The sequence below is a fragment of the Pseudorca crassidens genome, chromosome 20 (assembly GCF_039906515.1).
Source record: "Pseudorca crassidens isolate mPseCra1 chromosome 20, mPseCra1.hap1, whole genome shotgun sequence".
Lineage (NCBI taxonomy): Eukaryota > Metazoa > Chordata > Mammalia > Artiodactyla > Delphinidae > Pseudorca > Pseudorca crassidens.
This window is the reverse complement of record NC_090315.1, coordinates 8,518,742-8,534,644: the sequence shown is the minus strand read 5'-3', so window position 1 is coordinate 8,534,644 and position 15,903 is coordinate 8,518,742. Positions and strand designations below refer to the sequence as shown.

At 59.1% G+C, this 15,903-nt stretch overlaps 1 protein-coding gene across 12 annotated transcripts; it reads left to right on the top strand.

Moving 5' to 3' along the window:
- Window positions 1-971: 971 nt before the first annotated feature.
- SCAF1 (SR-related CTD associated factor 1) lies at window positions 972-15,295 on the top strand. Of its 12 annotated transcripts, none has more exons than XM_067718447.1 (11): window positions 972-1,128; window positions 3,996-4,109; window positions 4,358-4,415; window positions 5,158-5,252; window positions 5,529-5,662; window positions 5,750-5,865; window positions 9,080-11,911; window positions 12,569-12,651; window positions 12,871-13,089; window positions 14,422-14,550; window positions 14,857-15,295. In XM_067718447.1, exons 2-11 carry the CDS (start codon window positions 4,002-4,004, stop codon window positions 15,046-15,048), a joined length of 3,966 nt encoding a protein of 1,321 aa, XP_067574548.1. In that variant the 5' UTR covers window positions 972-1,128; window positions 3,996-4,001; the 3' UTR covers window positions 15,049-15,295. The 12 variants fall into 12 exon arrangements, with proteins under 12 accessions (XP_067574548.1, XP_067574550.1, XP_067574555.1 ...); XM_067718449.1 differs by having other exon boundaries at window positions 1,075-1,128; window positions 3,960-4,109; XM_067718454.1 differs by lacking the exon at window positions 972-1,128 and adding an exon at window positions 1,171-1,591.
- The last annotated feature ends 608 nt before the right edge of the window (window positions 15,296-15,903 follow it).

The window sequence follows — 15,903 nt, the reverse complement described above, 5'->3', positions numbered from 1 at the left end:
AGCCAAGCGGAAGACAGACTGGGAGGGAAGATGGGGCCCTGGAGGGGGGACAGCGGGTAACTGGGCAGGGAGGGGCCGTGAGATCACTGCATTCCTAATCCATGAGCCAGTTCGCCCAAGCCGGGATGCCTGGATTATGCCTGGTCTAGGGTCAGGATTTCTGGGTCTTGAAGGAGGAGGAAGCTGAGAGCCCAGACCCCTAGGAATACCTAGGAGAGAATAGGGCTGGAAGCTTGGACTCCTGGGTCCCCAGAAGGAGGGGACCTGGAGGTCCTTACTACTAGGTTCGGTAAAGGAGGGAAGCTGAGGGCCCAGACTCTTGGATCCAGAGGTTGGAGAGGCTGGGGACCCAAAATTCTGGATCCGAGGGAGTTAGGATGGGGAACCCGAACACTCGGGTTAGTGTAAGGTAGTTGTTTGAGACCAGGAATGGTCTGAGGATGGCTTGAGGGCCCGACTCCTGGATTTAACAGGAAGGAGGGCTCGGCTTCTGAGTCCCAGGGAGGAGGGAAATGTGAGTCCGGACTCCTCTGTTCTGAGTGAGAGGAATCGGAATTTGGACTTTTTCTGTCCTAAATGAGGAGGATGCTGTAGGGCTGCGCTCCTTGGTTCTAAATTTAGAGAGAAATTGGTATCGGGATTCTGGGATCCCTAGAATGTGGGCGGGGCAACTCCCAGCCTGTCCTGTGTTGTTTTTTTTTTTTTCCTACGGCCCACTCCTTGGAACTACAACTCCCTCGCATCTGTCACGCTGACCGCTCTTTCCGTCACTTCCTTTTCCGCCGCTCTTTCCGCGCGCGTGCTGGGTACTTTGGGGCCTAATCGCGGCCTACCGCAACCCCGCCCACTTCACCCCTCACCCCGCTTGCTGTCCCCGCGCAGCGGAGGCGACGCGCGGACTACGCCTCCCGGCGTGCGTCGCGCGCACCCGGCCTATGTGTCCTATTGGTTGCTGGGAAACTGAGTCCGGAGCCTTCCCACCAGCCTTCACGGCACCGTGCTCGATACTTGAAGTCCCGGCAAGCTCGGCGGTGTTTTAGCTCCACCCCTCTCCTCCCTCTGCTCGCGAGCCCCGCCCCAGCCCGCCCCGCCCCGCGCCGGGGCCGGAGCCGCAGCCCGAGCGGCGGGGTAAGATGGCGGCGGCGGTCCGGGCCGCGGGGCTCGGGCCTATCGGGGTGGGCGGGGCGGAGTCGGGTCGCTAGTTGTCCCGGGGTCCTCCCGGCACGCCGCAGGGCCTAGAGGGCTTAGCGGGTCGGCCTCGGGCCTGGTAGCGGCGGCGGCGCCTGGCGCCGAGCGGAGGGCCTTCTGAAGGCCCCGGGACGCGTCTGTGGTCCCGGGGGGCATCTACGGGGCGTCCCCGAGAGGATTGGGGGCGTCCACAGGGCCTGGACTGAGACTGAAGCCTGCCTTCCATCATATAGCTGGCTTGGGTCATTTTTGTAGGCACTGTTGATCGTCTTTATGAGCTGACCGGAGGCTAGGGTCTGTTTAGAGGGTTCTGGGGCCATCTTGAGATCTTGAGATATGTCCCGGGGTGAAGGTGATCTGCAAGAGCTGGGGAGTATCTGCAGAGCCAACTATAGCGCCTAGGGTATGTCTGTTAGGGCTGGGAAGTGTCTACATGTGCTGACCTGAGGATGCGGCTCACCTACAGGGGTCTGGGGCCATATAGCTGGGCCTGGAAGAACTGTTCCAGGGATAGGAAGTCTTTTATAGATACCCAGAGGAGCGGGATGTACTCACGAAGGGAGAGAGGCAAATACTGAGATGTTCTGAGAGGCCTGGATGGGTCTCCAGCTGTCTGGGGAGTGTCTAGTCTGGGTGACAGGAGGCTGGGGGCAGTTAGAAGAACCTGGAACCATCTAGGTGGCTTTGAGTGTGACTGCAAATTCGAATGCCTTTGGGGGGGCCATATAATTGCATGGAGAATAAGACAATGAAGAGTATTGGAAAATTTGCCCAGCTGTATTGTACTTGCCCTTAGAAAGTAATTCAAATGCACAATGTTGAAAAATTCTGCGTGGCCCTGGGGCTACAGAGAGAGTTAGAATTAGTCCTCCTTGGTCTGGGAAAGTCTATAGGATCGTCTAGACTCCTCTAGTGCTGTGATTTTCAAACTCTTTTGACCTTGATCTACAGTGAGAAATACATTTTTTCATTGAGACCCAGTGTACACCGTCATATGAATTTCATACCCAAGTCCCATTAATTAGTATTTTCATTTACTTGTGATGTATTGTGAAGAATCTTCTACTGTGTTCGATTTGCTTTGATAACAAGCTATTTGTAAAGCACTGAACTGCTATCAAGTTTGTAGTTTGGGAAACTGATCTAGAGGGACCTAGCAGCGTCTGCAGAGGCTTCTCAGGTATAAAAGACCTAAGGAGCCGGGGGTGTGTCTGCAAATCCCGGGGCATGTGTGAATGGGCAAGGGAGGATGTTCATTCTACAGAGGGTTTGGGGCTCTGTGGGTCTGTAGTCAGCACATCTTGATTAAGCTTCTCTTATGTGACAGCGCTGTTCTACATAGCGTGTGCTCCCCCCACCCCCACCCAGGTGCCGAAGAGCAGCGCCAGGGCTGGGAACTGTCCAGAGGGGCTTATCAGGGTGAGAGTTGTCTGTGGGAGTTCGGGAAGGAACTGCAGGCTCTTAGAGAGCCAGGAGGCAGCATGGGAGAGCTTTCTGAAAATCTGGTACGAGGGAGACCAGGGCCGAGATCTTTTTTTTTTTTTTTTTTTGGCAGGTATGCAACCGAGGGTGTAGGGGAGACCGAAGTAGGGGAAACCTGGGCGTTAAAGGCCGATGATAGGGCTTCCCTGGTGGTGCAGTGGTTGAGAGTCCGCCTGCTGACGCAGGGGACACGGGTTCGTGCCCCGGTCCGGGAAGATCCCACGTGCCGCGGAGCGGCTGGGCCCGTGAGCCATGGCCGGTGAGCCTGCGCGTCCGGAGCCTGTGCTCCGAAACGGGAGAGGCCCGTGTACCGCAAAAAATATTGTTACTCTGTATATAGCCCATGATAATTATTGTTACTCTGTATTGTTACTCTGTGTCAGGAGTCTGTCTCCTTTCAATTCTCACAGGCTTTCTCTGACTTAGATACTCCTATTGGGCCCACTTAGAGCTAAGCACACGGCGTTGAGGGTTAGGGGTTTTGAAGCTTTCCAGGAACTGTGGGACCAGATATTTATTGTCTGCAGAGTAGGAGACTTGACAGTTGCAGGGAAGCCTATAGCTGAAATCTTCATATTTTCTGAAGCCCTAATCAAAATCCCCATCAGTCTGAAGAGTGATTTTTCACCTTCTGTATAACCTAAGAATTTCTGTGACATGGCAAAGCCTTGCGCCGCACTTCCACACAAGGGGCAGACAGGTGATCGGAGGGTGCTCCCTGCGGCGTCTAGTGGACAGCATTCCTGAAGTTCGTGTTTTCGTTTTCAAAGTGGCGTACTGGTTTTGTAGCTCATTCTATTATAGCTCCATCCTCTGTGTGTAAATACATTTTGTTGGGTCCCTCACCATCGAGGAGAATCGATGCTTTAGGAAGTGGCGTGGTGTTTGAGGCGCACCCAGCACACTGGCACGTATCTCGGTTTGGGAAAGGTGGGTTTATGAGACATCGGGGCAGTGTTTGAAATCACAACTCAACAGAAAAGAGTCTTGGCTCCCATGAAGGCAGGCTCCCGTGAGGTCTTAAAGGGGGAAGGTGCGGGAACTGGGGAGGGGTGTGTGGAAATAGGCCGGGAAGGCCTCCCTTTGGCAGAGGAGGCAACAAATTCAGACAAGGGAAGAGGGTTGCTCCAGTCCCTCTAGTGTCTGCACTGGGCCTGGTACTTGCCCGGGCCTGGGATGCGGTGGAGGAGAGGAGGGATGCTGAAGGGGATACAGTGTTGGAGGCCCCTGAGGTCTTCATGTCCGTCCTCTCCTTCCGCCACCTGGCACCACCGTGCCCTGCCCACCAGCCTCTACTCCAGACTCTCCCCCGCCTCCACCACCAGGTGACCATGGAGGAAGAAGATGAGTCTCGAGGGAAGACAGAGGAGTCAGGCGAGGATCGGGGTGACGGTCCGCCAGACAGAGACCCTACGCTTTCTCCTTCTGCTTTTATCTTGGTGAGGCAGCCAGACGCCTGGGGCCGAGGGAGGGAGGGGCCGGGAGTCCAGATTCCAGGGCCCTGACTCCTGGACCCTTGGGAAAGGAGGGGTTGGGGGGCCAGGACTCTTGGCCTGTCTGTAGGGTTTGAGTCTGGTTGTAGGGGTGTCTGGAATGGCTGTCTCCCAGCAGCAGAGCTTGTGACCTTCCGCATGCATCCCCTGACTGCTCTTTCTTTCCACCCCCTTCACCCTCACTTTTCCTTCAGCGGGCCATTCAGCAGGCTGTGGGAAGTTCCCTGCAGGGGGACCTGCCAAATGATAAAGGTATGACAGCTTCTGGTTCTTCCCAGCCCCCTGCCCCATCTCTGCATTCTTTCTCCTAATCTCATTCATATACGCTTTCCCGAGGCCTCCTGGGTGCCATCCTTGTGCTGGCACAGGGAGCCCAAGATGGGTTGGACTCTGTGGCCGTCTTGGAGGGGCTCACAGTCTGGCAGAGGGGAGACACAGTCCCAGCACAGAGGTAGCCCGAGGCACCGTGAGAGGGCAGGAGGCCCAGCTAAGCTGGTGTGGAGGGAGATGGGGTCCAGGAAGGCTTCAGTGAGGAGGTGACAGGGGACCTGTGTCTCTAAGGCTGTTGAGCATTGTCTGGTGAAGAGGAAAGCCTGATAGGTGGGGGCGGCACCAGCAGGCACACAGCACAGGGACCACGTTGCTGGACCAAGTTGTGGGTCTTTGGGGCTGGTGGGCAGAGGATGTTGGTGGGAAGGGAAGCAGGATTGCTCCATGGGGACTGGGTCACAGCAAGGCTTAAAGGCCAAGCTGACTTGTCTGGACTTCATCCTGAGGGTGGCTGGGAGGACAAATGGGTGAGAGAGTTGGTGCCTCAAAAGGGTGTTGGGAAGTCCTTCTGGGACCCAGGTTGGGAAGCGGTTGGATGGAGGCCGGGAGAGTAGGCAGGAGCTTGGTTCCTTTGTCAAGAGCTAGGCAGGCTCTTTTTCCTCTGCCAAGCAAGGTCTCTGCAACTAGTCCCCTGTCTCCAAACCCCATGCAAATCTCTCTCCAGATGGTTCTCGGTGTCATGGCCTTCGATGGAGGCGCTGTCGGAGCCCACGTTCAGAGCCCCGTTCCCAGGAATCAGGGGGGACTGACACGGCTTCTGTGAGTAAGAAGAGGGGGCTAGGGACCTGGACTTCTGGGGCTGGGGGAGGAAGCTCACTGGGGCCTGGATCCCTGAAATGGGGAAATGGAGTTGGGGACCCAGGCTTCTGTGTCTGGGGTGCTGATTGGGGGCAGTGTTGGAGGCTCTGAGGCCTGGTCCCTTGGGTCCTGGAGGCAGTCAGGTTGAGGAGTCAGTTGGATCCTCGTGTTCTCATGGGGTCTCAGATGTCTGGGTTACTGAGAGCTTAGGGCCTGTGTGGGCCCTCACACAAGCAGGGACAGGGTGGAGCCCCTCCTGGCCTATTCCAGGTGTTGGACGTGGCTGCCGATGGCCTCCTCGCGGGGCTGGTGAGCATCCTGGATCCCCCGGATACCTGGGTTCCCAGCCACCTGGACCTGCGGCCTGGCGAGTGAGTATCTGGGCAGCTGGAGTGGGAGAGGCCCCTGTCGTGGGAGTCGGACGCACCTCTGAGGCTCACTCATCCCCTGTCTTGCAGAAGCGAGGACATGCTGGAGCTGGTGGCCGAGGTCCGAATTGGGGACAGGGATCCAGTCCCCCTTCCTGTACCCAGCCTGCTGCCCCGTGTCAGGGCCTGGAGGACGGGCAAAACGGGTATGTGGGACCAGGGCTGAGTTGGCAGGCAGTCAGCCTCGGCGTCGCGTGAGCGTTAGCTGTTGTTGGTAGTAGTAGCGGTGCTGAGTACGTCATTTAGACAAAATCTGTACTGTCATGTCTTTCTCCTGTTAGACTTAAGTAAAGGTTGTATGCACGTGCAGATGTAATTAAAGTTAAAACTGATGTGAGAGCTACCATGTGGGAGCAGTTAGCGTGCGTCCGGGGCTTCTGAATATCAGTGTAACTGCGTTAGGAATTCGTCTCCCCAGGACGGGGGACTGTCAGCATCTCCGACTCCAGGAAGAGAAGAGTCTGAAAGAGGGAAGTCTCTTGCTCGAGGTGGCACAGCCAGTTGCTTAGTGGTGGCCCTGAGCCCGGGGCCTTCTGTGTGTAAAGTGCAAGTTTTTGACTTCTGCGATGTGCACCTGCCCGAGGGAGAGTCTGCTCCCTAGCCCTGCTGCACACGGTGGTAAGCCCCTGAGCAGTGTAGAGCAGAGGGTCTCAAACTCGAAAGGGCATCAGAATCACCACGGAGGACTTGTTAATCCACAGGTCACTAGGCCCATCCCCAGGGTTTCTGATGCAGCAGGCCTGGAGTTGGTAGGGCCCGGGAATTTGCATTTCTAACTAACTCCCCAGTGATGCTGCTGCAGATCCCCCGGGACCCTGATGAGAACCCTGGGTTTAGACTTCCCTTCTGCCACGTAATATCTGGGGAGGGGTGGAGGGGAGAGGAAGACGTAGCAGAAGGTCAGCGACGAGCAACTGTTCTGCCAGAGGCTTGCACACCCTCTGAACCAGTTCACGTTTTCCTTGTCCTTTTTTTTTTTTAAGATTTAACTTTATGTATTTTTGGCTGTGTCAGGTCTACACTGCTGCGCGTGGGCTTTCTCTAGCTGTGGCAAGCAGGGGGCCACTCTTCACTGCAGTGGTGGCTTCTCCTGTTGGTGGAGCACAGGCTCTAGGCGCGTGGGCTTCAGTAATTGTGGCTCACGGGCTCTAGAGCGCAGGCTCAGTAGCTGTGGTGCATGGGCTTAGTTGCTCTGCGGCATGTGGGATCTTCCTGGACCAGGGCTCGAACCCGTGTCCCCTGCATTGGCAGGAGGATTCTTAACCACTGCGCCACCAGGGAAATCCCATCCTCGTCCTTTCTCTTTTCTCACAGATCTGGGGTGACTTACTTATCCTTTAGGCTCAGGGGACATGGTGCCTGGGGCCTACCATGCTCTTAGGGGGCCGCCACACTCTTAGGGGCCCACAAAAGTATTTTCATTTCTTTTATTATTTTTTTAAATTTTACTTATTTATTTGGCCGCACCGCATGGCTTGTGGGATCTCAGTTCCCCAACCAGGGATTGAACCGGGCCTCAACAGTGAAAGCCCAGAATCCTAACGACTAGGCCACCAGGGAACTCCCTCTTCATTTCTTTTAAAACCAGAAGCCATAGGGGATAAGTAAACAAGTGAGTGGGACAGGGTTCCAATCAAATGTTATTTACAAAAACAGGTGATGTGTGGGATTTGGCCCTTGGGCTTTAAGTGCTATCCGTAGCTGTGTCTGGAACCTAATAGCTGTTTTCAGCAGGACTCTGGGGTTATGTTTTGGGTTTTTGTTGTTGTTGTTGTTTTAAAATATTTATTTATTTTGGCTGTGCCAGGTCTTAGTTGTGGCGTGCGGGATTTTTTTTTTTTTTTTTTTTTTTAGTTGCAGCATGAGGACTCTTAGTTGCGGCATGTATACGGGATATAGTTCCTCGACCAGGGATCAAACCCGGGCCCCCTGCATTGGGAGCACGGAGTCTTACCCACTGGACCACCAGGGAAGTCCCTGTGTTTTGTTTTCTTATTCCAAGTGTTTTTTGGTCTTCGTTTGGAAAATACTAAGAACGCAAGAAGAACTCACCCATAGTCCTTTAAAAAAAACTATTTATAAGGAAGCGGATGTCTCGAGTTTGCAGACTGCTACGATCTGCAGACGTGGTTTTTGCCTCAGGTGGTGGTAATAACAGCCCGGGTAGTCAGAGTTCGTGCTCAGCAAGTCCTTGAAGGCAGGGATTTTTGTCTCTCGTTTGCGGTTCTGTTCTATACCCCAAGCCGCGTCTGTCAGATTGATGATCAGAAGAAATGTGTTGAATGAATGAGCAAACTCCCCTTTTATAGATGAGGAAACCAAGGCAGACAGCAGTTGAGTTGCTTGCCCTCGGGCATATTGCGGGAGAGGGCTGGAGCCTGGGATCCGGGTGGGGAGGTGGCTCTGGTGCTGCCTTCTTAGCCCCGGGCTTCCCTGGCATTGTTCATGTGACCATGCCGGCGTCCTTACTGGGGCAGGATCCTGGCAGTTACATGTGGTTGAGAGAGTGGCCTCCAGACTCTGATGTGTGTGTCTGAATCCTGGCCCCGTCATCCGCCCCGGGGGCAGCCTCGATCAGTTGTCTCCACATGTGTGACTTGTGGTGCTGAGACCGTGGAGTGCTTCGAAAGCAAGGTCTCGGGAGGGCGGACAAAATAACGGAGGACAGCACGATGCCTGGCCCGGTCAGTGATGTCTGAGTCCCAAGCAGATGTCGCCCCTGGGATGGGGCTCATCACAGAGTGGCGGGGGCACGGTGAGGACTCGGGCTCTCAGGGCTCACCAGCTCTGCCACTTTCTGACTCTGGAGAGGGAGTTTCACCTTCTCAGCCTCACGTTAGGCCTCCTGTACAAAGGGATAGATTCCCTCAAGAGGCAGCTGGCTCATCAGGCCAGGGCTTGACCCCTGCAGGTGATCCTAGGTTGGAACCCTGGCTCTCCCATCCCAGCCTGTGCCTCCTGCGGGAACATCACTGCTGTCATTGGTCAGGGCGGTCTTAGGCCGCAGGCCAGCTTACATCTCCGGTAGATATGAGAGTGCGGGCTCGGAGGCCACACTGACCGAGTTTGCATCCTGACTCCCCCCTGCTGACTGTGCTCTAGGGGAAGATGCCACAGCTCTCTGTGCTGCAGTTTCCTCCTGGGACCCCGGGTCGCAGTACCTACAGCGTGGAGCGTAGGTACTGTTGTTAGGAGCATCTTATGTGTTGACACACGTGAAGCACTGGAAGCAGTGCCTGCTGGTGTGGCGAGTGCTGAGCGAGGGGGACCAGCAGATGGGGTGCTGACCTGCCTGCGGGCCCCTCCGCTGCACTGGGACAGGCACCTGACTGCCACCCTGTCTCCGCTCTTCCTTTGCAGTTTCTCCGCAGTCTCACTCTTCTCGACCCACCTGTGCCCGCCACCTCCTCACCTTGGGCACTGGAGACGGGGGCCCTGCTCCGCCCCCTGCCCCCTCCTCTGCCTCCTCTTCGCCTTCCCCTTCCCCCTCATCATCCTCCCCTTCCCCGCCTCCCCCTCCACCACCCCCGGCCCCCCCGGCCCCTCCTGCACCCCGGTTTGATATCTATGACCCCTTCCACCCCACCGACGAGGCCTATTCCCCACCGCCTGCTCCAGAGCAGAAGTACGACCCCTTCGAGCCCACTGGCTCCAACCCCAGCTCATCGGCGGGGACCCCCTCACCTGAGGAGGAGGAGGAGGAGGAGGAAGAGGAGGAAGAGGAAGAAGAGGAAGAAGAGGAGGAGGAAGCCCTGTCCCAGAGCATCAGCCGCATCTCAGAGACCCTGGCGGGCATCTACGACGACAACAGCCTGAGCCAGGACTTCCCAGGTGACGAGAGCCCGGGCCCGGACCCCCAGCCCCTGCAGCCGACTCCAGCCCCTGGCACACCGCCCCAGGCCGACTCCACCCGGGCCGACGGAGCCACCCGCCGGCGCGTCTTTGTGGTGGGGACTGAGGCGGAGGCCTGTCGGGAAGGCAAGGTCTCCGTGGAGGTGGTGACGGCCGGTGGCGCCGCCCTCCCGCCCCCTCTGCTGCCACCGGGCGATTCAGAGATTGAGGAGGGCGAGATTGTCCAGCCTGAGGAGGAGCCCAGGATGGCGCTCTCCCTCTTCCGGGCCGGCGGCCGGGCCGCACGACCCCCTCCGGCGGCCCCGGCCCCCGCTGCGGCCCAGCCCCCGCCCCCGCCGCCCGCCCCCCGGGCCCCCGAGGGGGACGACTTCTTGTCTCTGCACGCGGAGTCCGACGGCGAGGGCGCCCTGCAGGTGGACCTTGGGGAGCCGGCCCCCGCCCCGCCCACCGCGGACGCGCGCTGGGGCGGCCTGGACCTGCGCCGCAAGATCCTGACCCAGCGGCGCGAGCGCTACCGGCAGCGCTCGCCCTCCCCGGCCGCCGCCCCCGCCTCCGCTGCCCCCACTGGCCCGCCCACCCGCAAGAAGTCGAGGCGGGAGCGCAAGAGGAGCGGCGGTGAGGCCAAGGAGGCCGCCTCGTCCTCCTCCGGCGCTCAGCCCGCCCCGCCGGCCCCGGCCTCCCCCTGGGACCCCAAGAAGCACCGCTCCCGGGACCGCAAGCCGGGCTCCCACGCCTCGTCGTCCGCCCGCCGCCGCTCGCGGTCCCGCTCCGCCCGCCGCCGCTCGCGGAGCACCGACCGGCGCCGCGGAGGCAGCCGCAGGTCCCGGTCTCGGGAGAAAAGGCGGCGGCGGCGGCGCTCGAACTCCCCGCCCCCGGCCACCTCCTCGTCGTCGTCTTCCAGGCGCGAGCGGCACCGCGGCAAGCACCGGGATGGCGGCGGCAGCAAGAAGAAGAAGAAACGGTCGCGGTCCCGGGGCGAGAAGCGGTCTGGGGACAGTGAGAAGGGCCTTGCCCCGGCCCAGCCGCCCTCCGGCTCCACCTCCTTGGGCGGAGAGCGAGACAGCCGCCGCCGGGGGGCCGTGCCGCCCTCCATCCAGGACCTCACGGACCACGATCTCTTTGCCATCAAGCGGACCATCACCGTGGGCCGGCCGGACAAGCCTGACCCCCGAGGCCCCTCACCGGCTCCGGCCTCATCGCCCAAGCGCGAGGTCCTATACGACTCCGAGGGACTGAGCGCCGAGGAGCGGGGAGGCAAGAGCAGTGAGAAGGACCGGCGCCGCTCTGGGGCGGCCTCCTCCTCCTCTTCCTCCCGGGAGAAGGGATCACGACGGAAGGCACTGGATGGGGGGGATCGGGACCGGGACAGGGACAGAGATAGGGACAGGGACAGGTCATCCAAGAAGGCCCGGCCCCCCAAGGAGTTGGCGCCCTCTTCAGGGCCCCCGCCAAAGCCACCTGTCAGCAGCGGCTCAGGCTCCTCGTCCTCGTCGTCCTCCTCATCCTCCCGGAAGGTGAAGCTACAGTCCAAGGTGGCTGTTCTGATCCGAGAGGGTGTCAGCAGCACCACATCAGCCAAGGAGGCCACGTCTGCTGGCCTGGGCTCCATCGGAGTCAAGTTCAGCCGAGACCGAGAGAGCCGCTCCCCCTTCCTCAAGCCGGATGAGCGGGCCCCTACTGAGGTGGCCAAAGCAGCTCAGGGCAGCACCAAGCCCAAAAAGACCAAGGTCAAGGCCAAGGCTGGGGCCAAGAAAGCCAAGGGGACCAAGGGAAAGACCAAGCCATCCAAGACCAGGAAAAAGATCCGCAGCGGTGGGGGCAGTGGCGGTGGCGGCAGTGGCCCTGCGACGCTGAAGAAGTCCAAGGCGGACAGCTGCAGCCAGGCGGCGGGAGCCAAAGGGGCTGAGGAGACTTCCTGGTCCGGGGAAGAGCGGGCAGCGAAGGCCCCTAGCACCCCGCCCCCCAAGGCGGCCCCTCCACCCCCTGCTCTCACGCCCGACTCGCAGACTGTGGATAGCAGCTGCAAGACACCTGAGGTCTCCTTCCTGCCAGAAGAGGCCGCTGAGGAGGCTGGAGTCCGAGGTGGGGCGGAGGAGGAGGAGGAGGAAGAGGAAGAGGAGGAGGAGGAGGAGGAGGAGGAGCAGCAGCCGGCCACCAGCACGGCCACCAGCACGGCTGCGGCCGCTCCCAGCACCGCCCCTAGTGCGGGGTCCACGGCTGGCGACTCGGGGGCGGAGGATGGACCAGCCCCCCGTGTCTCCCAGCTGCCCACGCTGCCCCCACCCATGCCCTGGAACCTGCCCGCTGGTGTAGACTGCACTACCAGCGGTGTCCTGGCCTGTGAGTGTCCCCTGGGGGGGCCGGGGCACATTAGGGTGGACAGGCAGGATCAGGGAGGAGGTCATGTGGGGACAAACTTGGAGGCAGTGGAGATACCTTGGAAGGGGTGGGTATAGTGACCAGGACTGGGAGGGCCTTGGGTGGGTAAGGGCCAGTCAGGGTCTGTCCAGAAGGCTCCACGATGTTTGGGTGCACTGGGAGAGCACTGGGCAGATGGGAGCAGCGGGCAGCCAGTTGAGCAGAGACTGGAGGAGTGGGGTGTGTCCTGGGGTCCACCTAGAGGTAGACTGGGGTAGGCTTGGTAGAGGGACCGGAATCGGGGAGCAGGGAGCAGTATCCCTTACGGGATGGCAGGAGCCTTTGCTAGACTGCAGAGCTGGGGAGAGAGGCTATGGGGGCTCGGGACCAACTCGTCACTGTGTGACCCTGGCCACACGCCACCCCCACCCCTGCCCCCCACACACCTCGAGTCCTAAGAACATACAGGGTGGGGGCTGGTTCTCTTGGTGGTTGAGGCCCCTTTTCCCAGTTATGAGCCTGAGACCTTATAGCCTGTCTGGGGGCCCGGGGCGGGAGGTGGCACGTGGCTGGGTGAGGGTCACCCTCTTCTCTTGCGTCAACTCCCGATCCTTGTCGTCCACTCTCCACCTACTGCAGTGACTGCACTTCTCTTCAAGATGGAAGAAGCCAATCTGGCAAGCCGAGCAAAGGCCCAGGAGCTGATCCAGGCCACCAACCAGGTGGGCTTCCTTGGGGAAGAGTCCCCGCAGCCCCTTCTCTTGTCCCCTGTTTCGGGTTAGGAGAGGAACTTCAGCTCCCAGCAGGCTTTGGGGCAAGGTATCTGCCAGAAGAGGAGCCTGTTGCCTCTGGGACTGTTGGGAAATCAGGGTGGGAATAGGGGTACATGTTCCGTCCTCCCCTCCACCTCCCTTTGCTTATCCTCCAACCTTTTCCCACAGATCCTCAGCCACAGGAAGCCCCCCTCAAGTCTGGGGGTGACGCCAGCTCCTGTGCCCACCTCTCTGGGTCTGCCCCCTGGCCCCTCCAGCTACCTGCTCCCTGGCAGCCTCCCCCTGGGGGGCTGTGGCTCTACCCCTCCCACCCCCACTGGGCTGGCTGCAGCGTCTGACAAGAGAGAGGGCAGCAGCAGCTCCGAGGGACGTGGTGACACAGACAAGGTGAACTGGGCTTGGGAGAGGTGGGTTAGTGGTGACAGTTTTGCAGAGAACGCAGGCAGATACTGAGATGCAGGGGCCCGAGGAGAATGCCAGAGACTGATGCCAGCAGATGAGGACTTAGATAAAACTGAAATCACTAAATTGTAAGGAACTAAACTTTCACTTGATTAGATGATTGGGAAAGCGGTGCTAGACAGGTTTTTAAAGAATTTCGTATAGAGATGGGATGGAGGTAGGGAGAGAAAGAAAGAAAGAGATATGGATATAAACACACGCATGTTTATACATATATCTACTACAGTCTACTCTTTGGTCATCTATACCTCTCTCACCCCGATCTTTTTGTGTAAGGGGGGCTCGGGATGGTTTACAAACAAAAAATCAAGCATCTGTTCCTGGACGGAGGGAGGAAGAATGGGTGCAGGGCAAACAGGCCCCCCCTCCCCCCACTACATCTGGCTCCTCCTCCTGGGCCTTGGGGCTGTGTACCTTTTGGGTGGGTCTGGTTGCTGGTCGCTATGGCCCTGTCACCAGATGATGGCGCTGCTCACCCTTTTCGCACCCCACATACAGAGCCAGAAGGAAAGCAGAACAAACCCCCGTGTTATAAGCCCCGTATAAACGGAGGTGGGGCCACAGCTTTGATGTGTACTTGTCCATGGCCTGTGCCATGGGCTGCGGGACAGGGACAGTACAGGCCCTGAGACGAGCAGCAGGTCCCTGTTCCGCCAGTGAGGCTGCCCTGTCTGTTCTCTGCCAACGTCCTCTCTCTCCCCGTGTGAGACGGGTGCAGGACACAATCCCTTTCTCTTGGCCGCATATTTAGAAACCCACTCCTGTGGGGCTAGGGAGGCCTGAAGAGTCCCCCCGGGGTGGCCGTGGCTCCCCCAGCAGCTCACCCAACAGTTGGCATTTGTGTTTCATGGGAGATATTGGCCCTGAAGGCTGGGGTGTCCTGCCCTTCCCAGGCCTCAGTTTACCTGCCCCCATCTTCTCTGGGATGGTAGGGAACAGCCGCCTGGCTCAGGTCTGTCTCCCTACCAGACTGTAAGGGCAGGGGACACATGGGTCCTGGTCATGGACTCCTGGGACAGCCCAGGGTCCAGCCTGGAGGAGATGCTAGTGACATTGAGAGGCCCAGGCCTGGCCTGGGGTCTGGGGCGACTGTAGCAAGGGGAGAACAGGGCAGACCCTAAGCAGGATTTCCACCTCTGGGAGTAGCTGGATGGTCAAGAAGTCTGAGCTGGTGGGCAGGTGAGTGGAGGTAGGGGTTCTGCAGTAACTCACCTGGCCTTTGCTGTCCCTTCTTCCCACTGTCGCCACCCCCGCCAGTATCTGAAGAAGCTGCACACGCAGGAGCGGGCAGTAGAGGAGGTGAAGCTGGCCATCAAGCCGTATTATCAGAAGAAGGACATCACCAAGGAGGAGTACAAGGACATCCTGAGGAAGGCCGTCCACAAGGTGGGGCCCAGAGGGGGACAAGATGCGCAGAGGTGGGGAGAGGATGAGACGGAGTGATGGACGTGAGCAGACAGGCGTACAGAGATGGGGAGACAGAGGGGCAGTGGGTCACTCTGGAAGGCGAGAGGGTGACAGGATGCCTCAAGCCCACCTGGGCCTGTTCTGCTGGCATCAGGGGGACAAGTAGGGATGTTGGCCTGGATTTTGGTGGAGGGGTTCCCATCCCAGTCCCCAGCTGTGCTCAGCAGTCCAGGTGCAGGGGACCATGGGGACTGGCAGTGACTGCAGCTGCCCCTTGCCCCCCAGATCTGCCACAGCAAAAGTGGGGAGATCAACCCGGTGAAGGTGAGCAACCTGGTGCGCGCCTACGTCCAACGCTACCGCTACTTCCGCAAGCACGGCCGCAAGCCAGGGGACCCTCCGGGGCCCCCACGGCCGCCCAAGGAGCCGGGACCCCCTGACAAGGGCGGCCCGGGCCTGCCCCTGCCCCCTCTCTGAGATCCCCAGCCGCCCCTTTCCTCCTTCGCTGTCTCTCTGGAATTCTGGACATATTTATGGCTCTGCCTCCCTACGTCCCTCCCCTGTCAGTGGGATGATTGGGGGAGGGTTGCTGCGGGAAAGAGGAGAGCCCCCTGCCCAGCCCCACTGCCATCTCCCTCGCCCCAAGCCTGTGCCCATTGCCCCTCCCCTCTGTTCGTGCCCCTACCCCAGTTTCATTAAAGATTTCATGAAATGTTACCCCTGAGCCCCAGGACTTTTAGCCCTTTCTTTTCAGAGTCCAGTTTGGGAAAGGGTTGAGGAGGAGCCTTGGCCCAAGTGTGAGGGTGGTTAGCGGGGAAGTAGACAGTGTGACTTGGGAAAAGTGCATTCCTCTCACTGGGCCTGTTTCTTCGTCTATAAAGTGGGTGTTGTGAGGATTAAGAAAGACGCAGGCGGGCGAAGCACTTCGAACCGGACCTGGCACATAGGAAGCCGTTGCTACTGATACAGAGTGGTGGTGATGGGAGGGAGAGGTCCCTGCCCCACCTGACCAGTGTCTGCCCAGCTCAGGGCGTCTAGGTGCTATTTGTCTAACCTTGGAATTGCCCCAGAAACAGGATCTTTGTCCTCCATTCAGTTTTTTTTTTTTTTTAACCAGTCCTATGAGGCTGGGGTGATCTAATTGACTCCCCCGAGACGGAGAGGGAAACTGAGGCATGGAGCAGCAAGGGCCACACAGTGAATCAGGGCTGTGCTGGCCTCCATCAGTCCCTGTTACCCAGAACCCAGGCGCGGTGAGGAGAGGTGGGTGCAGCCAGGCTGCGGGGGGAGGGTGGGTTCCGATTGGGGGTAGGCTCAGAATTCCTTTACAAC

Excerpts from the sequence above, each read along its gene's own strand:
- SCAF1 (XM_067718443.1), top strand. The coding sequence starts at position 3,909 with ATGTCCGTCCTCTCCTTCCGCCACCTGGCACCACCGTGCCCTGCCCAC. Across the intron at positions 5,663-5,749 it reads CTGGACCTGCGGCCTGGCGA|AAGCGAGGACATGCTGGAGC; the intron begins GTGAGTATCTGG and ends CCTGTCTTGCAG. Across the intron at positions 5,866-9,079 it reads CTGGAGGACGGGCAAAACGG|TTTCTCCGCAGTCTCACTCT; the intron begins GTATGTGGGACC and ends CTTCCTTTGCAG.